Source organism: Hemicordylus capensis, chromosome 1 (assembly GCF_027244095.1).
Source record: "Hemicordylus capensis ecotype Gifberg chromosome 1, rHemCap1.1.pri, whole genome shotgun sequence".
Classification (NCBI taxonomy): domain Eukaryota; kingdom Metazoa; phylum Chordata; class Lepidosauria; order Squamata; family Cordylidae; genus Hemicordylus; species Hemicordylus capensis.
Genome location: NC_069657.1, coordinates 447832327 through 447854610, shown reverse-complemented (window position 1 = coordinate 447854610; position 22284 = coordinate 447832327). Strand labels below are relative to the sequence as shown.

Below are 22284 nucleotides of genomic sequence, written 5' to 3'. Positions count from 1 at the left end.
AGGCGACAAAACGCTTGGCAACTGTACTCCTCAGGCGGAGGCGGAAGAGCACCGTCTCGCTCGCCGCCGCCCACTCCACACCCCCGGCGTCACGCTACACTGACTGAGGAGACTGGGACATCGACGTCGGCGGAGCGCTTCCCGCCTTGCGCGAGGCGGAAGCGCCGCCATTTTGTGCCCCCGACTCCCTCCCCCCACTCGCACCTTGGTCCCGCTCTGCCCGCCCCGCCCCCTCCGGGAGGGACTCCTCCTCCTGCTCCTCCTTTGCCTTCGTCTCCTTCCGCCTAGCACGGAAATACCCGAGTCAGGCCCGATTGCTGTGACTATCTCTCTCCCGCTCTGAACGGAGGGCGCGCACACACACACACACACACACACCCCTTCTCCTCCTCCCCCTCCCCCCCAGTCGCGCGCATCATCCCCCCTCCAGTTTCTTCCTCCTTCCTCTCCATCCCCTCTCGGCCTCCTTCCCTCGTGCAATCCCCTCCTCCGTCCCCCTCAGCAAAATGGCGGCGCGTGGAGGCCTTGGGAGCCAGTGAGTGAGTGACTCGCGTCCGCCGGCGCCGCCGCCTCCTCCTCCTCCACCCCCCCCTTTTCTGGGCTACTTCAGTCGCCGCCAGGCTCGTTCGCATTGGGCGGTCAGCCCCCTTCTCGTCCTCCCTCTCCACCCCCCCTCCCCACTTGCGCTCGCCTCTCTCCCCAGCGCCCCCTCCTCCCCTCCCCCATCTTCTCTCACAGGCGCTCTAACACCGCCCCTCCCCCACCCCCCTGCCCGGCCCCTCCCCCTGCCCGTCAATCCGTCAGCAGCGACCGAGAGCGGATCAATCAATGGTCGGGAGGAGGCGGAGGCGGCGGCTGCTGCTGTTGAATGAACAATGTGTGAGAGCTGCGCCGAGCTGCTGGAGGTGTTAAACGAGAGTAAGTCGGAGGCCTCGATGGTGGAGGAGTGGGGGGGGTGATGGTGGTCAGGAGCTCGTCCATTAACTCTCCTATCATCTCTCTCTATTTCTCCCCCCCACCCCGCTTGCAGGAGCTCCCCCGTACTGCGCGGGCGGGGAAGCGAAAGGCGGCGGGGCTCGGGCGAAAGGAGGGGTTGCTCGCACCGTCGTCTCCTCCTCGTCTCTCCCCACTTGGCTCGGTGTGGAGAGGGAAGTGGGATGGAGGTGGCGGTGGATAATGTCTGAAAACGTTAGGCCCGAGTCTAGATGGAGGCGGCCATCCTCGACGGCTTGCGCGGGGTGGAAGGCCCCGTGGAGATCCCCGGGACTTGCTCGTGAGCAGACGGGCGTAGGATGGATGGGGCTGCTCGGCTGCCTTTGGGGAGTCGTGGTGGAGGAGAGGAATAATATGCGTGTCTCTCTCCTTAATATGCATGTCTGCCTGCTCTTCCTACCTCCCCGCAGCCACTCATTTCTGGGGATATTGACATTAAGGGACCCCCATCCCCTCGCGCGCCTGAGGATCCAGGTGGAAATGGGCCGAAGGGCAGCTTTAGTTATGTCTCCCCCCACTCTGTGTGTCCCGTTTAATTGCATCCGCCCACTCAGCAACCGCAGACCAAGGCCTAGTTGCTCGGGCTTACTATTATTCTGATTATTACTATTACTACTACTGCTTGGGATGAGCTTGCAAGTGTGAGAGCACGGCCTAGGCTACTGCTTGGCTGTGTGTGGATATGTTCAGAGCAAGGAAAGAGTAAAGCTGTAGTTGCAACAGTCTCTGCTTTTCTCCCGCCTCTCTCGCGGCAGTAGGATCTGAAGTGGGGGATGGGACGGGATAGGAAGGTCTTGAAACTGAAGTCACTCCTGGTTTCTGGATTCTGGGCTGGGGTTATAGTGGAGAGGAGGAGAGAGAGAGAGAGAGGGCAGTAGCTTATTTCCTGTTCGGAATTCTTGCTTTTTGCTGATAAAATACAAGGATAATGTAATGTGTTGAAAAATTCCCTCTTTCTGAAATGATCTCTTCCCCTTCTCTACACAGCCACACAAATTGCTTTTATTTTAGCTTTGTTTCAGCATTCAAGCATACCTCGCCTTTTGTCCCCTTGGTTGTGATGTTATTTGAAAATAGAGAGCACTATTCCCCCCCCCCCCGTTTAGTAAATAATTATTTTAAGCAGTCATCTTGAATCAGAATGTGTTTGATGTAATCCCATGCACACTTTCTTTGGAAGAAGGTCCCATTCTGCTGAGTGAGACTTGATTCTATGCAAACATACTTAGAGTTCGTGTTTCAAGTTTTAAATATATTTTAAAGGGCTGTTAAAGTTACCTCTATCATGTATTTTGGGAGAAGAGTGTTCTGGATATCATCACAATTGTGAATTTCTGAAAGAATATTATTTTAAATGATGCCTATTAGGCCAGAACTGTAGAGAAAGGAACAACTGAAGCAAAACTTAAAGTTAGAAAGCTATTAACATTTGGGCAATCTGCTTTACTCCTGGGTTTGTTCATTTACTTGGAATGCACCTTGTTGAAGAGTTACAGTTCTGTCAGTTGTATCCTGTAGTCTTATTTTGCATATTTAATATGTCTATTTCTGATTCATGATGCAAATCACAATAGTGATTTTGCTTGCTGAAGAGTATGTCTCCTTGAGGTCATCAGATTTATTTTGCATTTCTATATTGCCTTTTGTTGCTAGACTCCAAGGCAGTGTATAAATGTTACATATATAACAAAAGTAGTGGCTAGTCAAATAGTGACTAACTACTGTTGTGCTTTTTGTGTGTTTATGTAATAAAAACACCATACAAATCACAATAGTTGTTACTCTCTTCCAGTGTTCTCTTTAATTTTTTTCATCTGTGTGCGGAATGAGTTTAGTTCTGGGTGGAAGTATCAAGGCAGTGTGTGAGCACATCCATTCAGAGTAGGACCTTCCTGATTAAACCTGAGCGGGATCTAAAATCAACTGAGCACACATCAAAAAACGTGTGAGTGTGCACACAGGTGCATGCCTTAGAAGGAGCACTGCTGTCCTCCTTTACAGTAATGTTCCTAAAATAGGAGGGAGATGGAAGAAGTCCTTTGGGGTTGCTGGTCTCTGCCACTGCTCTCCTTCAGTGACTCCTGAAAGTGTTTGTAGCATTATAGCATATGATTTCCCAGTTGAAAGCTTGGATGTAATCAGATTTATAGGCTGATTATATTTGTTTGTTTGATGGATATGACTGTAATCTTGAGGGGAGAGGAAAACCCCTAACGAAAATGCCCCTTAGAGTTGCATTTCATCTAAAACAAATGTAGATGGGTAAGAATTCCACAGATGGTAATGCCTACCATCTTAGTTTAAATGGTTATTTTGAAAAAAACACAGGCCTACATCCTCAGGGAAACATTTTCAGGAGACTGCAAGGGAAAGGGGAATGTAAAAAATCATCTGACCATGCACCTGGAAGTGTTCCCCACATGCAGTTCCTAGTTCAATATTAGTCTCCAGTAAATAGCTGAAGAGCTCATAACTTTTTGGAAATTTGATACTGAGCAGTATTAAAAATGCAGTAGGAACAGCCTAACGTAATATTTGGAGAGTTTTGTAGTCAAATGTTTTTAAGGCAGATAACTATCAGATTAACCTGTTTTAAAGAAAATTAGATGTAATTGCAGTACTTCAACTGGGGGGGGGGGAAGTTGGCTGGAATTTATATATTTTACTCCTGGCCTTATATTTTGTATGTGCATAAACTTCAACTGAACCAGTGTGGTGTAGTGGTTAGAGTGCTGGACTAGGACCGAGGAGACCCGAGTTCAAATTCCCATTCAGCCATGAGGCTTGCTGGGTGACTCTGGGCCAGTCACTTCTCTCTCAGCCTAACCTACTTCACAGGGTTGTTGTGAGGAGAAACCTAAGTATGTAGTATGTAGAAACTTAAGTATGTAGTACTCTGGGCTCCTTGGAGGAAGAGCGGGATATAAATGTTAAAAAATAAAACAAACAAAAACGCAAACAAATGCCCTGAGCCATTTAAACTGCCCTGAGCCATTTTGGAAAGGCGGTATACAAATCAAATCAAATCAAAATAAATAAAAACAAAAACTGCAGTTTATCTGAAATGATTCTATTGGTAAGAAGCATGGACAGATTCTTGATGTGAACTTCAGAACTATATGTATGTTTCTTCCTTGTGTCCTTACTCAGGAAGCCATCTTGTACCAAGTCAAATCTTTGATCCATCTAGCTCAGTATTGTCTGCACTGACTGGGTTCTCCGAGGTTTTAGACATAACAAGGGGTCTTTTTGAGGCCTACCTGGAGCTACCAGGGATTGATTCTGGGACCCTCTCTATGCCAAGCAGATGCTCTAGCATGGAGCTATGGCTCCATCCCCAAAGTCTGATGCTTTGTCTGTTGAGCTGTCTGGTTCTTTGGTGCACTCATTGCATGGTCCTGTGAGCTAATTGTTCTTGCAAATACTTATAATTAGTGGGGAATAACCATTTACCTGGTGGAGTTTTTTTTTAATTGATCCTTATGTCATAGAACCCCTAGTAACAATTTACTTTTGTTTGCGCTTCTGTGAAGACCTCCAAGCTGACCATTTTGGAATAGTCACCATTTGAAATGACAGGTTTTTCTTTTCTTTGACTTAAGTTGTGGCATATCAGGAATTCCTAGAAGTGGCACAGAGGATAAAGGCAGTCTCCTATATCTCTAAAACATGTGATTGCAAATGCAGTGAAGCACATTAAAGATAGTTTCAGGGGATGAAAAATGCCCATCTGCTCTTCCTTCACCTATGAAACTATGTGACCCAGTTGGGGAAGGGTATGCCAATTACAAGGGTTTTGTTTTTTTTAACCCCAGTTGAGTGGTATGGATTGCATGTTGCAGGGTGGTTTTTTTTAACAAGAGGATTCCCTGGCTTGAATTTTGTAACTTTGTTTTAATAAAACAAATAATTTAAAAAGATTTCATAATTTGACTCTTATAAGTGATTGTTGCTGGTGTCTATCTTATGCTGCTTTTTAGAGTGTGAGCCCCTTGGAGACAGGGGTCCATCTTATATATTTGTTGTTTCTCTTTGTAAACCAGCATGAGCCATCTTTGGAAGGGCGGTGTAGAAATTAAATAAATAAATAAAACATTTTTAAAAAATCTTAAGAGGATTTTAAGAGGATTTTTTTTTTAAAAAAAAAAACAAGAGCTTCCCTGGCTTGCATTTTGTAATTTTATTTGTTTTCAATAAACTCTTAAATGATCTAATAATTTGAATATTACTGCTGGAAATATCAAGGCCTTGTCTATTTAAAACACACACACACACAACCCCATGAAAGCTAGTAAAGAATGAGGTAATGATCAAAACTTGTGTGTCGGAGACTGCCAGCAGTCCTCTGTCCTGCCTGTTGAGCAGTTGAGATTGCCTCTTCATTATACAAAATCTACTGGAGCTGTTCCCTGAGAGAGATCCAGGAATGAAATTAAAGTTCCATTGTGTCACTGAACATTATTAAAGAGTGTTCGTGTATACAAAACAGAGCACACAAAATAGTGTGTATTATAGTTTGACACACAGCTATTTTTGTGTGTGGGATAGCAAATGAGCAACATATGTTTTGGATGCCATATTGCACGCAATGATCCAAATAAAGAATGTCATAATAATGAAAGGTATAGGGCAAAAGCTGGAGGTGAGGGGATTGCATATAAAAGGGATCTTGCATCCCAAAGAGTGGTGACTTTCTTATCTTCAAAATCTTTCCCCAAATCTTCTACTCTTGCTGCTGCATGCTAGCTGGGGAATAGTTTCTGGTCTCACTAAGGCAGGGGTTTTCAACCTTCTTTTTAACAGGTATATTCTTTCTGTCTCAAAGCTTGAGTTCAGGTAACTCAGGTACGCCAAATATGTACTCTTATATAGATACTTGTGTACTCACTCAAATGCTACAGTTATGAGTGGCTCTCAGTGGGAGTAGTAATTTGTAACTTGATCTTTATTTTGAGCCATTAGCAAGCATGCATAAATTGTGATACCCACAGGTAATTCTTGCTAATGTTAGTGACAAGAAAATACAAGCCAAATCAGTCTGCCCTGGAATTGGGCAAGCCAAAAGAAACACTAACTGTGCACTGTGACTTCCTCCTCATGCACTTTGGAGCCTTGTAACTAGGGCTCCAGACTGCCAAAATGTAGGATAATAAACTGACAACATGCAACTAGTGGGAAATAAACTGACAACATGCAAGCAGCTAAGAACTGTGACCACATACTTTAAGTAAATCTTACCAAAGTTGTTGGGAAACAAATGATGATATTCAAGAAACCAAGAATGGAGATACCCACAGGTAAATCTTGCCAGTGTTGGTGCTAAGAAAATTACAAGTGAAATTAATTTGCTCTGGAATCAGGCAAACAAAAGGAAACACTAGCTATACACTGACTTCCTTTTGCACTCTGGAGCCTTGTGGGCAGCCTTTTGCTGTGGAGTCTTCCACAGCATTCCCCTGGTGTGGGACATACCCTTGCTACCTTCTCCTTGTGCTTGGATGGCTAGGTGCTCAGGCTCAGCCCGCACCCCCTCAGCCTGACGGGCTCAGCAGCAATGGAGGAAATGTTGCCTGATGAGCATGATAGCATTTATCTTGCTGCTGAACCTGTCAGTCAGGCTGAGGTGGGCGGACCTTCTAACTAGCCAGTCTTGAGAAGAGAAGGGAGGGATGCTGCCTGACACGCCACTGCTCTCCTTCTGGAGAGGGCTTAACTTGCTTGCTAGAGAAGTCCTCTGATTGGGAGCCAGTGGTATGGCATGCTAGTGAGTCAAGGAGGCGGGAGGGCTTCACATACCTCCTATGAGGTACCACCTGGTTGAAAATGCCTGCATGAAGGGAATGGGAGAGTCTTATGAGAAGAGAAGATGGGCGAGGGTCACCAGGACAGTGTGGTCCATTTTCCTACTGTGTGGTGAAAATCTCTTCCTGTTTGCATCAAGAAATGTGTATTGTACTTCCATGACTTTCCATTACCAGTGCTTTGAGGAATCAGGGTTCAGGACAAAAATAAATCAAAGCCACGCAACAGAAAACAGTTCTAGATTCTGGTGCTTTTTTGCGGGGGGGGGGGGGAGGGGGCTGTCTTCACAGAAATTGAAGGCAAACAGTATTGGATGCGTCTGCAGAAGTTATTTTGGGGTGGTGTGCCTTGTATACCATTTACAGGTTGGGTATCCCATATCCTGACACCCAAAATCCAGAATGCTCTAAAATCCAGACACCATGCCTTTTAAAAACAACAACAACAAAAACGCCTCAGCTCACTTTAAAAATGCCTTCCTCGAGGCAAAGGCCATCCCAATGCCTCCCTTAGGCCCAGCCTGGGTGGGCCGGCCATCCCATCGCTGCCGACGTCCACTCATCCCTGCCACCTCCGTCGTCACTGGCACCTGCCACTTCCACCTCACTGACACCTCACCTCATGCCTCCTCCGCTCTCCCACCTCCTCTTCGCCACCGCCATTTTATTTTTTTTGCTGGTGGAACTCTCGCGAGAGTTCCGACTCAGTGTTATGGACTATGCTGGAAAATTCCAAAATCTGGAACCTATCTGGTCTGAAGCAGTCCGGATAAGCGATTCTCGGCCTGTACACAGTTTTAACTTAAAAGTTTTACATTCAGCCATGCATAGCAATCGGATGTATTGTGTTCAGGGGAGCAATGTGGGGGTATCTTAGTATTCTTCACAGTTCTGTCTCCTGCAGTAAGTAATGTCTGCTGTGGACAGAAGCATTTCACAAAAAAGAAGAGCAAGGCCCTTTTCCTGAAAAACGTGTAGGAGCTAGCATTATTTATATATGTTGGGTGCTGCGCCCTATTGCAGAGTAAATCACCTGTGTCCCTCACAGAATACCCACAGTCACCTCACAGTCAGTACATCCTGACAATATATTATTGTTACACTGTAAAGCACCACACAAAAAAGGACAGGTCCCTCCTCTGAGGAGTTTACAATATGACTTAGTTCAGATTTTGCTATATGAATTAACTCCTTTTCTTTAAAGAGGACATCTTGCTTGCTTTTACCTTCCTTGGGATAAACAGTGGAGCAGTTAAGGGCTTTAAGGTGCATTTATTAAATTGAAGCAGTTTATATCGACATGGGCATGAGCAGCTAGTTTGAGTGCTATTCAGGAATAATTCGTAGAATACAGATGGACTTATCTTAAGTAATCTCATGGACTACAGTCCTGCTGCGCCTGTGATGAAAGTTAAGCATGTGATAAGTACTTGTTCTTAATATTATCCTAGTCACCATCCCTCCAGTGGGTTCTGCATAACTAAGCTGCCAATGTAGAACTCTTGCAGAATCAAGTTATTCTGTAGAATTACTTTCATTTTTAGGATGTCGATTCAATGTTTCTGTGGGAGCATTCTCTTGAGACAGACCCATGTCTGAAGAGCTGAGAAAATGTGAGCACTGGATTATTATATGTTGCCTCTTTCTTGCAGAACTGTGTCTCGGTATTCCATGTACGTGTGCTTTTTTTTGAAATGGGTGTGTGTGCTGCATTTCTGACATGTCAGAAACTAGGGATTTAAGTAGTACATTGTTGGCAGGGCTGTGCAAGTTGGGAGAGGATGTCAGACAATGTGCCCCCACTATGAGAAGGCAGCAGAACACAGGGAAATTGCCCTTTGCATATGGTGGTGGTGATAAGGGATGTGCGGTGCTGGCATGTGCATGGCTGCTACGCATGTGTGCCAATGGCTTGTTCAGGCTGATGGGTGGGGGGAGCACTGCTGCTGCACGCGAACTAATGGGAGGTCGCCACCACAGCAGGAAGCTGTGTGGAGTGGTGGTGGAGCTCTCCTCACTTTGAAATGTGCTGCTCACCCCACCCTGCACTTGACCTGCAGAACTGGTTTGGCTTCGAACCAGTGCATGAACCCAGGTTTGCACACATCCCTAGTGGTGATGGCTCTTTAATTGCTGAGCCAACTCTGGGGAGAAGACTCTTGGGTTGAATAATGGGAGCCAGCGTGGTGTAGTGGTTAAGAGTGCTGGACTAGAACTGAGTAGACCTGAGTTCAAATCCCGATTCAGCTGTGATTCTTGCTGGGTGACATAAACAAACTACATTACCCAGCCATCACATTGCTTGCTCTCAACTACCCCATGTGCTTTCCCAGGCTGCCTTGTGTCGCTCTCCGCCCAACCCTGGACACTCTTGAGATACTCTTAGTCACCCAGCTGCACCCACATGAGTGCTGACTAGACAATTAAAGAGCCCCACCACCACTACACTACAAGGGGCCATTCCCCCATGTTCTGCTGCCACCTTGTCTTGGAAGCCGGGATTTCTGACACTTTCTCGCAACTTTACTGATTTGCACATTCCTAATTGTTGGGTTCAGTTAATAGCTGCTTGCACACTGTTGTAAAATACTCCACCATTGACTTGCTTAGAAAGTCTTTGGATGCTTTTTTAAAAATCTAAGAGTGTTTCTGTAGTACAGCTGTAGCCATTTCATTCATTTTGGACATATGAGTGTGTTGTCATTTATGAATGATGCCCACATGTGTTAATTCTGTATTATGCAGGCAGAAATTTTGATTTACTTACATGGCTGCATTCCATAAATAAATGGGAACACTTGGGAATCAGTGCTCAAGTACTAAATGTAACGTGTGAATCAGTTCTTTAACTTAGAAGTAATTACAGTAGGGCTTAGTAGGACAAGCTTGTAAATAGTCATTGACCTGGTTACTTGTGGTGAGTAAAGCTGTCATCTGCTGCACAACTACTTGGTATAATTCCCATTGAACTCAGTAGGACTTTTGAGGAAACATGCTTAGGAATAAACAGTACAAGTCACCTCCAGGTGATCAACTGGGAAGGACATAAGAGTCCTGCTGGATCAGAACAAAGGCCTGTTGTATTCAGTTTTCTGTTTTCCACAGTGGCCAATCAGATGCCTCTAGGAAGCCCATAAGCAGAAGATTAATATACTCCTCTCCCATTGTTGTCCTATTGCAGCTGGCCTTCAGAGGCATACTGCCTCTGAACCTAGAGGTAGCATGAACTTTATAAACGTTATGGGATTTTTGTCATATACAGTGAACATAGGGAGGCCTGTCACATTTTTATGGGTACTAACTTATTTGGACCATTGATGTTAGGCCTGCCCACTTCAGTACAAGCATAGAAAGTTATAGGATGTGTCCCAAAGAGTACATTCACAAGACTGCATATTTGCTGTGGATCATCAGGCACTATCATTGCTTCCAGAGCCATTAATGTTGTTTAATATTTCACCTGAGTAGTAAATATGGAAAAATAACTTCTTTATAATCTTGGGGCACAAAGTGTTTTAAAGAGTAAGTTACTGTTGTAACACCAGTATGTGTCTGAAAATAATGGGGAGTTTACTGACACCTTAAAGATAAATTGATTTATTGTAGCTTTTCTAGACTAAAGCCCACTTTGTCAAATGCATGAAGGTGTTATCCTCCATACATTAATTTTATTTATTAGAATCAATCTTTTAGGTCCAATTGGCTCTGTAGGGTGGCTAACCAATACAAAAAAACAGCTATTAAAACATAATACATTAATCAAAACAACCAAACCTAATTAAACAGCAGTAAACAAAGCAAAACAAGAAATATATTTAGAAGAATAAACAATCGGGAACAAAACCTTGGAAGACTCAAGAAGATCTATGAAATGATATAGAAATTGAATTAATAATAAATAATAATAAACACAGCTTCAGCCTGGTGTCAAATTGCCAGCAAAGAAGATACGTGTGCAGTGTTCGCTCTAAGGTGTGCTCATGTGTGCATGCACAAAAGTTTTTGTCTGTTCAGTTAATTTTAGATCCTGCTCAGGTTGAATCAGGAAGGCCCTATTTTGAATGCACATGTGCACACTGCCTTCATACTGCTGCTCAGAAAAAAACCCTCATTCCATGCACAGATGAGAAAAATTAGAGGAAACACAGGTATAGAGATATATGTACATGCAGATGGAGGGGAAATGTAAACAGTGAGGCCAAAATGCTGTCAAACAGAGGGTAAGAATTGGTGGGTCATATTATTGTTCACAGCCCAAACTTATAACACAGGTTTGTTAATGGCAATCTTCCAATGGCAATCTTCTTCCAATCGCTATTGGTGAAGTGTCACCTTCCAGGTGATCAGCCCTGGGCAACGGTAGGAGTTCTCAGAGGGCCAGTGGGAGCAGGGACACTATGGTGCAGGGGAGTAGTGGGATTGGGCCCCAATTTACTCTGTTATGGCCGTTCAGAGGGTCAAAGGTGAGAGGAAGTCACTGGGACTTAGTGCCTGCTCTAACAGCTATCCTGCCACACTCCATTTATTCAAGCACAGATGCTAGGAATCTTGTGGCTCCTTTCTCTTTCTAGACTTTGTGCATGAGAAATCTAAAATGGCCACCAATGAACACCCACTTTCTCTTCAGTCCTATATGGAAACTGTGGTAAGGTAACCAGACAAGCTTGGAATGCAGGCTCCATCCAGAACCCAAAAGCTGTCCCAGATGGATTCCTAATGTTACTTTCCTTGTCTTGTCTGGAAAGGCAAGCCAGTGAGCTTGTTTCCCCACAGTAAATGTAGTGGAAGTTGAGGAGAATGTCAGCAGCAGGGCACCTTCAGTGACAAGCAGTAGTAGAGAGCGGTGGTCTCACCTAGCCTTAATATATGTGAGATAATGTGTATGTCTTCAGCTTTCTGATTTTCTCAGTCTGTATTTCTCTGTGTTTGTCCCTAACTGGCTTTTGGGGTTGGTTGTGCTAAAGCGCTCTGCCATGTATTCACTTGGGCAAGTGATCTGTCCATCTCATCTGCAAAATTGATAAGTATTTTGTATGTGCTTGATTCCTTGATGCATATGTTGATTTCCAGGCTTGGCTTGCTTGCATCAGTTATTTGTTCTGTGTCTGAGTGGGGAGGTCCCTAGTTTTGCTTGGCTTTTGTCACCAAGTCAAAATGGTGGTCTCCCAAGTTAATTGGGAATGGGTGAAGTAGCGGGTGGGGGCCTCACTTGGCTGCTGCTTGGTCCCAATGTCCACAGCACTGCTTGAGCAATGGACAAACCGACCCTCCTCCCCAAATGTGCCCCCTGTTCCTGAGCAGGTGCAAGAGGAACTTGCTTTGCAAACCAAGCAACGGCCATATCATTGTTCTTCTCCGCCTCCCCTCCCCCCCCCCCACCGGGCCACCCTTACTCATGTTTCCCACTTGTGTTTTTGAGCAAGAATGGGAGGCAAAGGAAAAGTCCAGCCATTTCTTGGCAGAGATTCTCTGGAGCACTGTGGCCAAGCAGCTCTCCTTGCCTCCTTTTCCTAAAGTGGCAACTAAGGCAATCAACATTCTACAGGATAAGAGCAAGAAAGTAAGGATGAACTCACATTTAAATAAACAAAATTTAAACAAGGGTTTTTAAAATTTTTCTTATTGGCCACTTTTAACTACCAGTGGCAAATACAGTTGCTTTTAAAACCGAAGACAGATAAATAGATTTGTAAAGTACATTTCTTTCCTTCCATATTTTTGCCATGTGTGTTGTATCTAAAGTGCCACATAATAATGCACAGTGCGCACACTGTCTTGATACTGCTACCCAGAACAAAACTCATTCCGCTCACTGATGAAAAAAATTAGAGGAAACACTGATATAAAATCATGCATTGTGGGGAGAGACATAAGTTTTTCTCCCCGTCTCATCAAGCTAGAACCAGGGGGGGTCATCCAGTGAAACTGATTGCCCAGAAATTTAGGACCAACAAAAGGAAGTACTTTTCACACAATACATAATTAACTTGTGGAATTCTCTGCCACAGGATGTGGTGACTGCCAGCAGCCTGGATGGCTTTGAGAGAGGTTTAGATAAATTTATGTATATCAACAGCTACTAGTCTGAGGGTTATAGGCCACCTTCAGCCTCAGAGGCAAGATGCCTCTGAGTACCAGTTGCAGGGGAGTAACAGCAGGAGGGAGGGCATGCCCTCAGCTCTTGCCTGTGGGCTGCCCAGAGGCATCTGGTGGGCCACTGTGTGAAACAGGGTGCTGGACTAGACAGGCCTTGGGTCTGATCCAGCAGGGCTGTTCTTATGTTCTGATAGCTGTGGACCTTAGATGAACAGTGCTTTCTCTTGGCTCTGCTGCATGGTATCCTGAAATTGCTCAGGCCTCTGCAAGTTTATCTATTTACCCCTGCAGTTAGAAGGGAAGTATTATAAGTACTTAGAAGTATTACAGAAATTGGGGTTTTCTTTGGTTTTGCCCACAGATTACTAACATAGGTATATTGCAGGCTACTAAACTCTTGTAGGCTAGTGTTGTTTGCAAGGCTGGTAAAATAAAATAAAATACTGACATGTTTGCAATAGCAGCCACTGATGTAAGTACTAATTTCTTGCTATGCTAGTTTACCTAAAGAGACAATTATTCACTATAGTGGACAGTCCAGGAAAGAGAGCTCTAATCTCAGCTGAGTCTGAATTCAGTAGAATCAAATTTGCTAATCAGTTCAGGCTTAGCAAAAGCAGCATAATATGTCTCTTCTGGAATTTTAGTGGAGTGGGGTGCGTGGGGAGAGGAGAGGAAGGATGCCTGAAATAGTGTGGGGAAAATTTAATGTGTGTTTAAAACTGGCTATAAAGACGATTGTGTTAATAGTAAGAAAAACAAGGCACTGTAGATTCACTTTCATCCATGTATGGAATCATAGAAACAAAGCTGAATACAATATCACTATACAATATCACACTGAAAACAATATCACTGAATATCACATTAGTAACAGAAAAATGAATCTAAAAGAGCTAATGAATATAATTGCCTTGCTTGGTCCATAATAGATTATCTCCTGGATTTGGTGTCTATACACCAATGCCAGGAGCCTCTGAGCCAAGATGTGCAAGCTGGAGTTCTTGGTTGTTAATGAAAACATAGATATAGTGGGCATAATGGAAACCTGGTGGAATGGTGAGAACCAGTGGGACACTGTTATTCCTGGATATAAACCTACAGAAAGGATAGGGAGGGGTGGAGTAGCACTGTATACTAAAAGGGATAGAATCCAACAAGCTAAAAAACCTAGGAGGATCGGAGTCCTCCACAGAATCATTATGGGTGACATTATGAGGACTGAAAGGAAATGTGCTACAAGGAATGTGCTATTACATTCCAGATGAAAATGCTGAGAGTGACCTCACTCAGGTTGGAGAAGCAAATCAGAGAGGCGTCAGAGAGAGACAGAGCTGTAATAATGGGCAACTTCAATTATCCTCACATAGACTAATGGACAAATAATTACCCTCACATAGACTAATGGGCAAATAACGGGCAAATTAACATGTGAGTATTGACAGAGGCCAAATCTCTATACATGCTAAATGATTGTGCCTTAGAACAGTTGGTTGTGGAACCAACCAAAGAGGAGGAGACTTGGTCTTAATCCTGAGTGGTGCCTGGGACCTGGGGTGGGATGTCAGAGTTGTAAAACCATTGGAACAGTGACGATAGTGTGATCCAATTCAGCGTATATGCGAGTGGAACATTGCCAAGGAAGTCCAACACAGATGTATTGGACTTCAGAAGAGGAAACATCTAAACAATTGGACTGGTAAGCTGAAACGGAAAGTCAGGAGGATCAAATCACTCCAGAAAGCATGGAACGTATTCAAAACCACGATAATAGAAGCTCAGTGGGAATGTATACCAAGAAGGAGAGAAGGTATTACCAAGTTCAAGATGTCACCAGTGTGGATAACAAGTAGAGTCAGGGAAATGACTAGTGAAATTCAAAACAAATTGTGAGGGCTTGAAAAGGATCTCTCCAAACTGGTTGAGAGGGTAACAAAATGGCAAATGCAGTTCAGTGTTAGCAAGTGTAAAGTGATGCATATTGGGGCAACCCCCCACAACTTCACATATACACTGATGGGGTCTGAGCTGTCGGTGACTGACCAGGAAAGAGATCTTGGGGTCATGGTGGACAGTTCATTGAAAATGTTGACTCAGTGCATGACAGCTGCGAAAAAGGCAAATTTGATGCTAGTTGCTGCTGCAGGGTCACGTTGCTGCTGGACTCGGTGAGCTCCTCCTGTGCCCTTGGCAAGGTGCCAAGGAAGCCCTCCGTGAACCACTGGGTGGAATGCTGAGGAGAAACTGCCGGCTCACTTGGCCCTGCCAGGGACACCACATTGCTGAACCGGGAAGCAGCGGCGATGCTGTTGTGAGTGGTGGACTTCGCACTAGCTGTAGGCACTCCAGCACCCTCCTCCTGGTTGCGCCCCAGCCACTGCCTCCTCGGCTTGCCTAACCTCTGCAACCTAGCCACCTAGGCAGTTTGTCAGGTGTGACTGCCTTGCCCTTTGTCTTTGGTTCACATAGGCAAGACAAAACATGCCCTGCTGATGCACACAAGGGGGTCCTTAGCCAATCCACCATCTCCTCAGCTGACCTGGCAAGGCAATTGCTTCCCCAGTGGTTAAGATGGACTGGAGCTTACCCATCATCCTTTTGAGGAAAAGAGTGGTGGGCAAAGCCTGGGTCAACTTTGCTGGCTATACACACAAGCTGTTCATGGCAACAAAGAACAGGCCAAGTGCCAGACAACTTTGGAAATGAGTGCCCATTCCTGGTTGAATGGGTCGCACACTTCCAAAGCCCATCTCCTTGCCAGGCTGTGGGTGGCTGGCTCTTGCTTCTGCAGATGCCGGAGCAAGAAAAGAGTGGAGTTACACTGGTTCGGAACATCCTGAAGGATTAGGTGTTCGAGGGATCAGGTAGGCCAAGCTCAAGCTGCCTCTCCTTGAACATAAAGGTAAAGTGTGCCATGAAGTCGATTTTGACTCCTGGCACCCACAGAGCCCTGTGGTTTTCTTTGATAGAATACAGGAGGGGTTTACCATTGTCTCCTCCTGTGCAGTATGAAAGCATCTTCCTATATCACTTGAGCATACACTTACCTTTTTTGCTCTGGTGGAAGAAACCTGATACTTTGTGGCACTTCTCCACAAGAGCAGCTGTGGCAGCAGCAGGATGGTAGCCAGTGTCTTCTGCAAGGATGTCTTGCCTGATTGCAGGCCCTGAAGGGCCAAGCGTATCCTGCACAACCAGGTTCAGAGTATGTATCACACAATGGATGAACACAAACTGACCCTGATTGGCTGTCCTAGTTATGTTGGTAGCATTGTTGATGACCATGAATTTTTGGTGAAGGTTTGGCTGCCCAGACAGGCACTCCTTCACCTGGTGACTTATGGCTACCAACAGCTCAGTGTCCAGGACTTCCCTATGAAGAACAGCCCATCTGTGCTTTGGTGCACAGGAGGGTCTGGCCATGTCATCAGCAGCAGATGTCACCTTGCTCTCCTGCCCCCACCAGTCTGCCATAAGGGACAGGAAAGCAGCATACCTCACATGGGGGCTGGTCCACAGGTTAGCAGTGAAGTGCACACTGGTGTCAGGTGCTGTTGCGTGCAGCATCTCAGACACTGCCTCTCTGCGTGACCGGTACAGGGAGGGCACCACCTGCTTGCTAAAGGTGGCATGTGAGTGGATCTTGTAGTAAGGGACAACCAGTCAGAGCAGCAGGTGGAAGCTGGTGTTCTCCACCACCTAAAATGGCTGGTCATCCAAAGCAACAATCTTGGCAATAGTCCAGGTGATTAGAAGAAGCTCTGAGTGACCAGACCACTTCTCTACTGACTGTATCCACTGTGCAGGCAACTTCCCCTGCATGGGAGCAGGAGCAGCTGCCTTGCTGCTACTCAAGGGCACACCATGCTCCTGCTGGCAGCAGTAGTCCTGGATCCCCAGGTAATGCCGTTGGAGGTGCTGCAACATCCCTGTCATTATAAAGTGCTCAGGGTCCTCCCCCCCCCCAAACTGTGTCCTGTAGTGGATGCAGGCAGCATAGTGTGGGTCACCATGGCGAAGCTCAAAGTGCTCCTAACACCAGGCTGCTATCGGTCCTGGACCATTTTGGTGGTAGTGCTACTACTGTTGCTGCTGGTTTCTTCTGGGAACCAACACCACCACCCTTGGTCCGAGCCTGAGAAGGTCCAGGAAGCAGCAATCTATCCTCCTCCTCCTCCTCCTCAGTCTCAGACTGGGGGCGGGGAGCAGGGTTGCATTGCCCGTGGGGATTGGGGAGGATGGAGAGAGTTATCTGTTCAGGCTAGGAGCCAACAACACCTTCTCCGCTGGCACAGGAAGAACTTCTTCCCTGATAGGGGAGGACCTTTCCCCTAAATTTATCTCAGCTGCTGCAGGCAGCTGCACTGCAGACTAGGCCCCTCTGGATAGGTGAGCCGGCACATTACCACAGCAGTGAGGACAACTTGGGGAGTAGGCCCCTCTCACTGTCATCCACGACAACCAGCACCATAACCCCTCCCTCTGCCTGGTAATATGAGTACAACAAATATTTATATACTGCTTTTCAACAAAAGTTCCCAAAGTGGTTAACATGGATATAAACAAACAAATAAGATGGCTCCCTGTCTCTAAAGGGCTCACAATCTAAAAAAGAAACATAAGATAGACACCAGCAACAGCCACTGGAGGGATGCTGTCCTGGGGTAAGACCAGTTGCTCCCCCTCTGCTAAATAAAGAGAATCATCAATTTTAAAAAGTGCCTTTTTGCTCAGTTAGCAGGGGGCTAATCTGCTCCTGGCTCTGGCTTACACACTCAGACATTTTGAAGCCATAACTCTGATGGGTGGGGGGAGAAGCGCCTTTTAAAGCAGGTATTTAAAAGGGGTACCAGGTTGGGGGTGGTCTCTTTATGCTGTGTGTGAGACACACACTGTTATCTATAGAACTGTAGTACACATACAGAAGCTAGAAAAATTAACACACATACCCATAAAGAAGCAGGCTTTATTAGCGGGTGGCTTTTTGTGTGTATGGAGTGGAGTGACTTTGAGCAACAGTGGGGTAGGTTTAAGGGAAGGCAAAGGGTAGGGGATTACTTTGGCCTCTCTAACCCAAACTTACCCCTCCTGTCCTACAGTACTGTTAGTACCTAATCCCTCCCTTCCCCATACTAGGCCCTATCTAAAGAACTCTGAGTTCTATAACCTGACCAAAGCAGTGGGGAGGGGAGGGCGTCTTCTGATGTCTTTTTTGTCTAGGGGCTTCTGGCGTCTTCAGTTGGCGTCTCCCCAGGTGTTGCTTCTGGAGGCATTCTTAGGCTGAGCAGACAGCAGGACTCAACAGTTAGGGGTACAGCAGGTGGGCACCAGTCAGGCACTCACACACGCACCCAAAAAATCAAAACAAAACAAAAACCCCAAAAAGGGGAACTGAGAGAGCCTGGTGGGTACCAGACAACAGCACACCAGCCTACAAAGTCAACACACAAACAGGCACATGGGAGCCACAAAGGTACAACTTGGGGCAGCAAAAGAAGAAAAATTAAAAATCAGCACAGTACCCCAGTTGTTAAAGCCACTGGAGGCTGTGGCTACAAGCAAGAAGAAGAAATCCAAATAAGAAAAAAAATTCAAACCAGCAGCACCCACTTAAAGCCACTGGAGCGGCTTCCTTACTATTGTAAAGCCGCTGGCTGCTACTTACTAAATAAATAAATAAGCAAGCAAGCAATGGATTAAGGAAAGAAGAAAACAGATAAGCCACAAACCAAACAACAACAACCCAGATATGACTTCTAGATATCATCACCAAAGCTGAGCTGCTACAGTCTCTTTGCAGTCTGCAAAATGACTCTCTGTCTTCAAGCAGTCCCTTAAATACATTTTGAAAATCCCTCCTCTGGTTTTCCCTCCCTCCTGGCTCCCCCCAGTCAGTTGCCCATGACAACACTTGATTTGTTTTATTTGATTGATTGATTGATTTCTAGATTTCTATACCACCCTTCTAAAAATAGCTCAGGGCGGTTTACATAGAGAAATAACAAATAAGATGGATCCCTGTCCCCAAAGGGCTCACAATCTAAAAATAAACATAAGATAGACACCAGCAACAGTCACTGGAGGGTACTTTGCTGCAGGTGGATAGGGCCAGTTACTCTCCCCCTGCTAAATAAAGAGAATCACCACATTAAAAGGTGCCTCTTTGCCAGGTTAGCAGGGGCAAGTTAGTATGATAAGCTAACCAAGAAGCAATGGCATCTCAAGCCATTTGGAAGCCAGTGCCAGAAAACTAATCAGTAAGGGGAAATCAAAGAGATAAAATGGTGCTCGAATCACCTAAATCGATTTGCGCTCAAATCAGGGTTAGAATGACTGGATTCGGGTGACTTGAGCTCAAATTGATTAGACTCAAATTGATTTGCATATCTCTGTTAGGCAGTCTGTGGCACTGAGTGGGCTTTTCATGCCTTTTAGTTGATGTACACTGGGTGGGTGGGGGAATGACTGTGAAATTGTGGTTCTGCTGGTCTTAGACCTGCTGGTGGTATATGGTAGGGCTGTGCACAGAACTGCGGCAGGGCAGTTCGAAGGCAGCGGGGGGTCTCCCTTTAAGAGCTGGGAAGGGTGCACTTACTCCTTCTGCTGCTTTCCCCCTGCTGGCGTCCATGTTCATTAATGCCCATTGGGGTAGCAGCGTACCTTCCTGCCGTCCTATCATCCTTGTCTTCTGGATATGACCTGAAGGCCGGCACATGCGTGCATAACATATGCACACCTGTGCTGGCACATGCAGGCGCATCAGTGACTTCTGGTCATATCCATAGAAGGGTGGTTGGAAGACGGCTGTGGGGGTAAGGAGTTCTTATCTGGCTTCTACACTCCACTCTCCTCTGCGTGGGGAAGGGTCTGGCCAAGGCTTTTTCTTTGCTCTTGTCCTCCTTGCTGTAGCCTGTTTGCTACCTGGGGCTGAACTCACTCTAATTGTGTTCAGATATACTCTGCACCTGGCCAAACTGCCTGATTGGTGTGGGTATGAGACACACCCATTGGGCTTCTGAGATCTTGGCCTTTATTAGAGTGGGCTGCAGCCAGAGGCACAGCTGCTGGCGCAGGCCGCTTGCAGGCTGTTGCCGAAGCCGGCCGCCAAAGGGGGCCGCCCTTTGGAGGCGGCCTTTGGTGGTGGTACTGAGTGCTGGGGCTGACATACTAACTTGAACGGCTAGAGAAGATTCTTGCTTACTTCACTGTTGGTGAGATTGGGTTGAAGTAGTTATGTGTTTGGGTTCATCTAGAGATGGGGAGACAGGGGGCGCGTTGGTTGAATCTGGGGCAGCTATTCTGGTGGTGGTGGGGGGATAGAAGAAGAAACATTGGCAGGTCAGCAGGCTGTTCCGGGGAAGGATAGTCAGAAATTTAATAGCTGTCTTCCCTTCCGGCTGTCCTGCCAGCTCTATGACCTTAGGGAGCACTGCCAACAACCCACATAGCCTTACCTTGCTCCTCTGCAATGCCAGGTCGATCCAAAATAAACCCAAGCTCATCCATGATTTGATTATGGATGAAGGGGCTGACCTGGTGTGTATCACCGAGGCTTGGTTGGGGGAGGCTGGAGGCCCAGATGGTCCCAGTTTCTTCCTCCTGAGTATTCTGTAGTGGAGCAGGTGAGGGGATGTGGGCGGGAAGGTGGAGTGGCTGTTGTCTATAACATCTCCCTTACCAGGGTTCCTGTCAAGGTATCTGACCATATTGAATGTGTGTACCTAAGTTTGGGGACCAGGGATAGATTGGGACTTCTATTGGTGTACTGATCGCCCCGCTGCCCAACAGAATCCCTTACTGAGCTCATGGACTTGGTTGCAGAATCTGTGCTGGAGTCTCCCAGACTTTTGGTGCTGGGGGACTTCACTGTTCATTTAGGAACCAGTTTGTCCGGGGCAGCTCAGGAGTACATAGCAGCCATGACAGCTATGGGCCTATCCCAAGTGGTTTCCAGACTGACGCACATTGCAGGTCACGCACTTGATTTGGTCTTTTACTCTGATCAGGGTGGTGTTCGGTGGGTGGGGACTCCTGTGATTTCCCCATTGTCATGGACGGAGCACCATCTGGTTAAGGTTAGGCTTACAACCACTTTCCATCTCTTCAGGGGCGAGGGGCATATTAGAATGGTGCACCCGAAGAGGTTATTGGATCCAATAGGATTCCAAGAAGCCTTGGGGGGATTTAATGCTGGCTCTGCTGGTGATCCTGTTGATGCCATGGTGCAAAATTGGAATAACATGCTCACCAGGGCAGTAGACACGATTGCTCCTAAGTGTTCCCTCCAACCCGCTTCAGAACAGGCCCCTTGGTATACGGAAGATCTACGGGGCAGAAGCAGCAAGGTAGGTGACTGGAGCGCAAAGTGGAGAAAGTCTCGACTCGAATCCGACAGATTACAACATGGAGCACATTTAAAGATCTATGCTCAGGCAATACATGCGGCAAAGAAGTGGTTCTTTTCTGCCTGTATTGCCTCTGCGAGTTCACATCCAGCGGAGTTGTTCAGGGTTGTGAGGGGGCTAGTATGTGCCCCCCTTCCTTGAACCAGAATTTGGAGCCATCAGTTACCCGCTGTGATGTGTTTAAAGAGTTTTTTACAGATAAAATCTCTCGGATTCGGGCCGACCTAGATGGAGACTCCACAATTAATTCAATGTCTGAACTGGAGGTGTCCGGCAACTCCTCTTATGTGGTTCGACTGGATTGGCTTCAGTTTGTGACTCCTGAGGACGTGGATAAGCTGCTCGAAACGGTGAGGCCTACCACTTGTTCTCTTGACCTTTGTCCAACATGGCTTGTTCTGTCTAGCAGGGAAGCTATTGTAGGAGGCCTGGTAGAAATCATAAATGCTTCTCTGAGGGAGGGCAGGATGCCTCCTTGTCTTAAGGAGGCAATTATTAGACCTCTTCTAAAGCAGCCTGCATTTGATCCTTCAGAGTTGAGCAAATATAGGCCTGTTTCCAACCTTCCATGGCTGGGAAATGTAATTGAGAGGGTGGTGGCCTCTCGGCTCCAAGCAGTCTTGGAGGAAACTGATTATCTAGACTCATTTCATACTGGTTTGGGGCGGGCTTTGGGGTGGGGACTGCCTTGGTCGGCCTGATGGATAATCTACAATTGGGAATTGACAGAGGAAGTGTGACTCTGTTGGTCCTTTTGGATCTCTTGGCGGCTTTCAGTACTATTGACCATAGTATCCTTCTGGAATGTCTGAGGGGGTGGGGAGCACTGTTTTACAGTGGTTCCGCTCCTACCTCTCAGACAGATTCCAGATGGTGTCGATTGGAGACTGTTGCTCTTCAAAATCTGACCTTAAGTATGGTGTCCCTCAAGGCTCCATACTTTCTCCAGTGCTCTTTAACATCTACATGAAACGGCTGGGAGAGATCAT

General features: G+C 46.3%; 1 protein-coding gene across 4 annotated transcripts in view; it reads left to right on the top strand.

Annotated features, from left to right (window-relative positions):
* The first annotated feature begins 336 nt into the window (after nt 1-336).
* USP34 (ubiquitin specific peptidase 34) overlaps nt 337-22284 on the top strand; it is a 234500-nt gene continuing 212552 nt past the window's right edge. For 2 of the 4 annotated variants that reach the window (XM_053247423.1, XM_053247433.1), the window contains exon 1: nt 337-918. In XM_053247423.1, coding sequence (XP_053103398.1) covers nt 876-918 — 43 coding nt within the window. In that variant the 5' untranslated portion in view covers nt 337-875. The remainder of the gene's footprint in view (nt 919-22284) is intronic. The other 2 variants (XM_053247443.1, XM_053247415.1) reach the window with 1 other exon arrangement.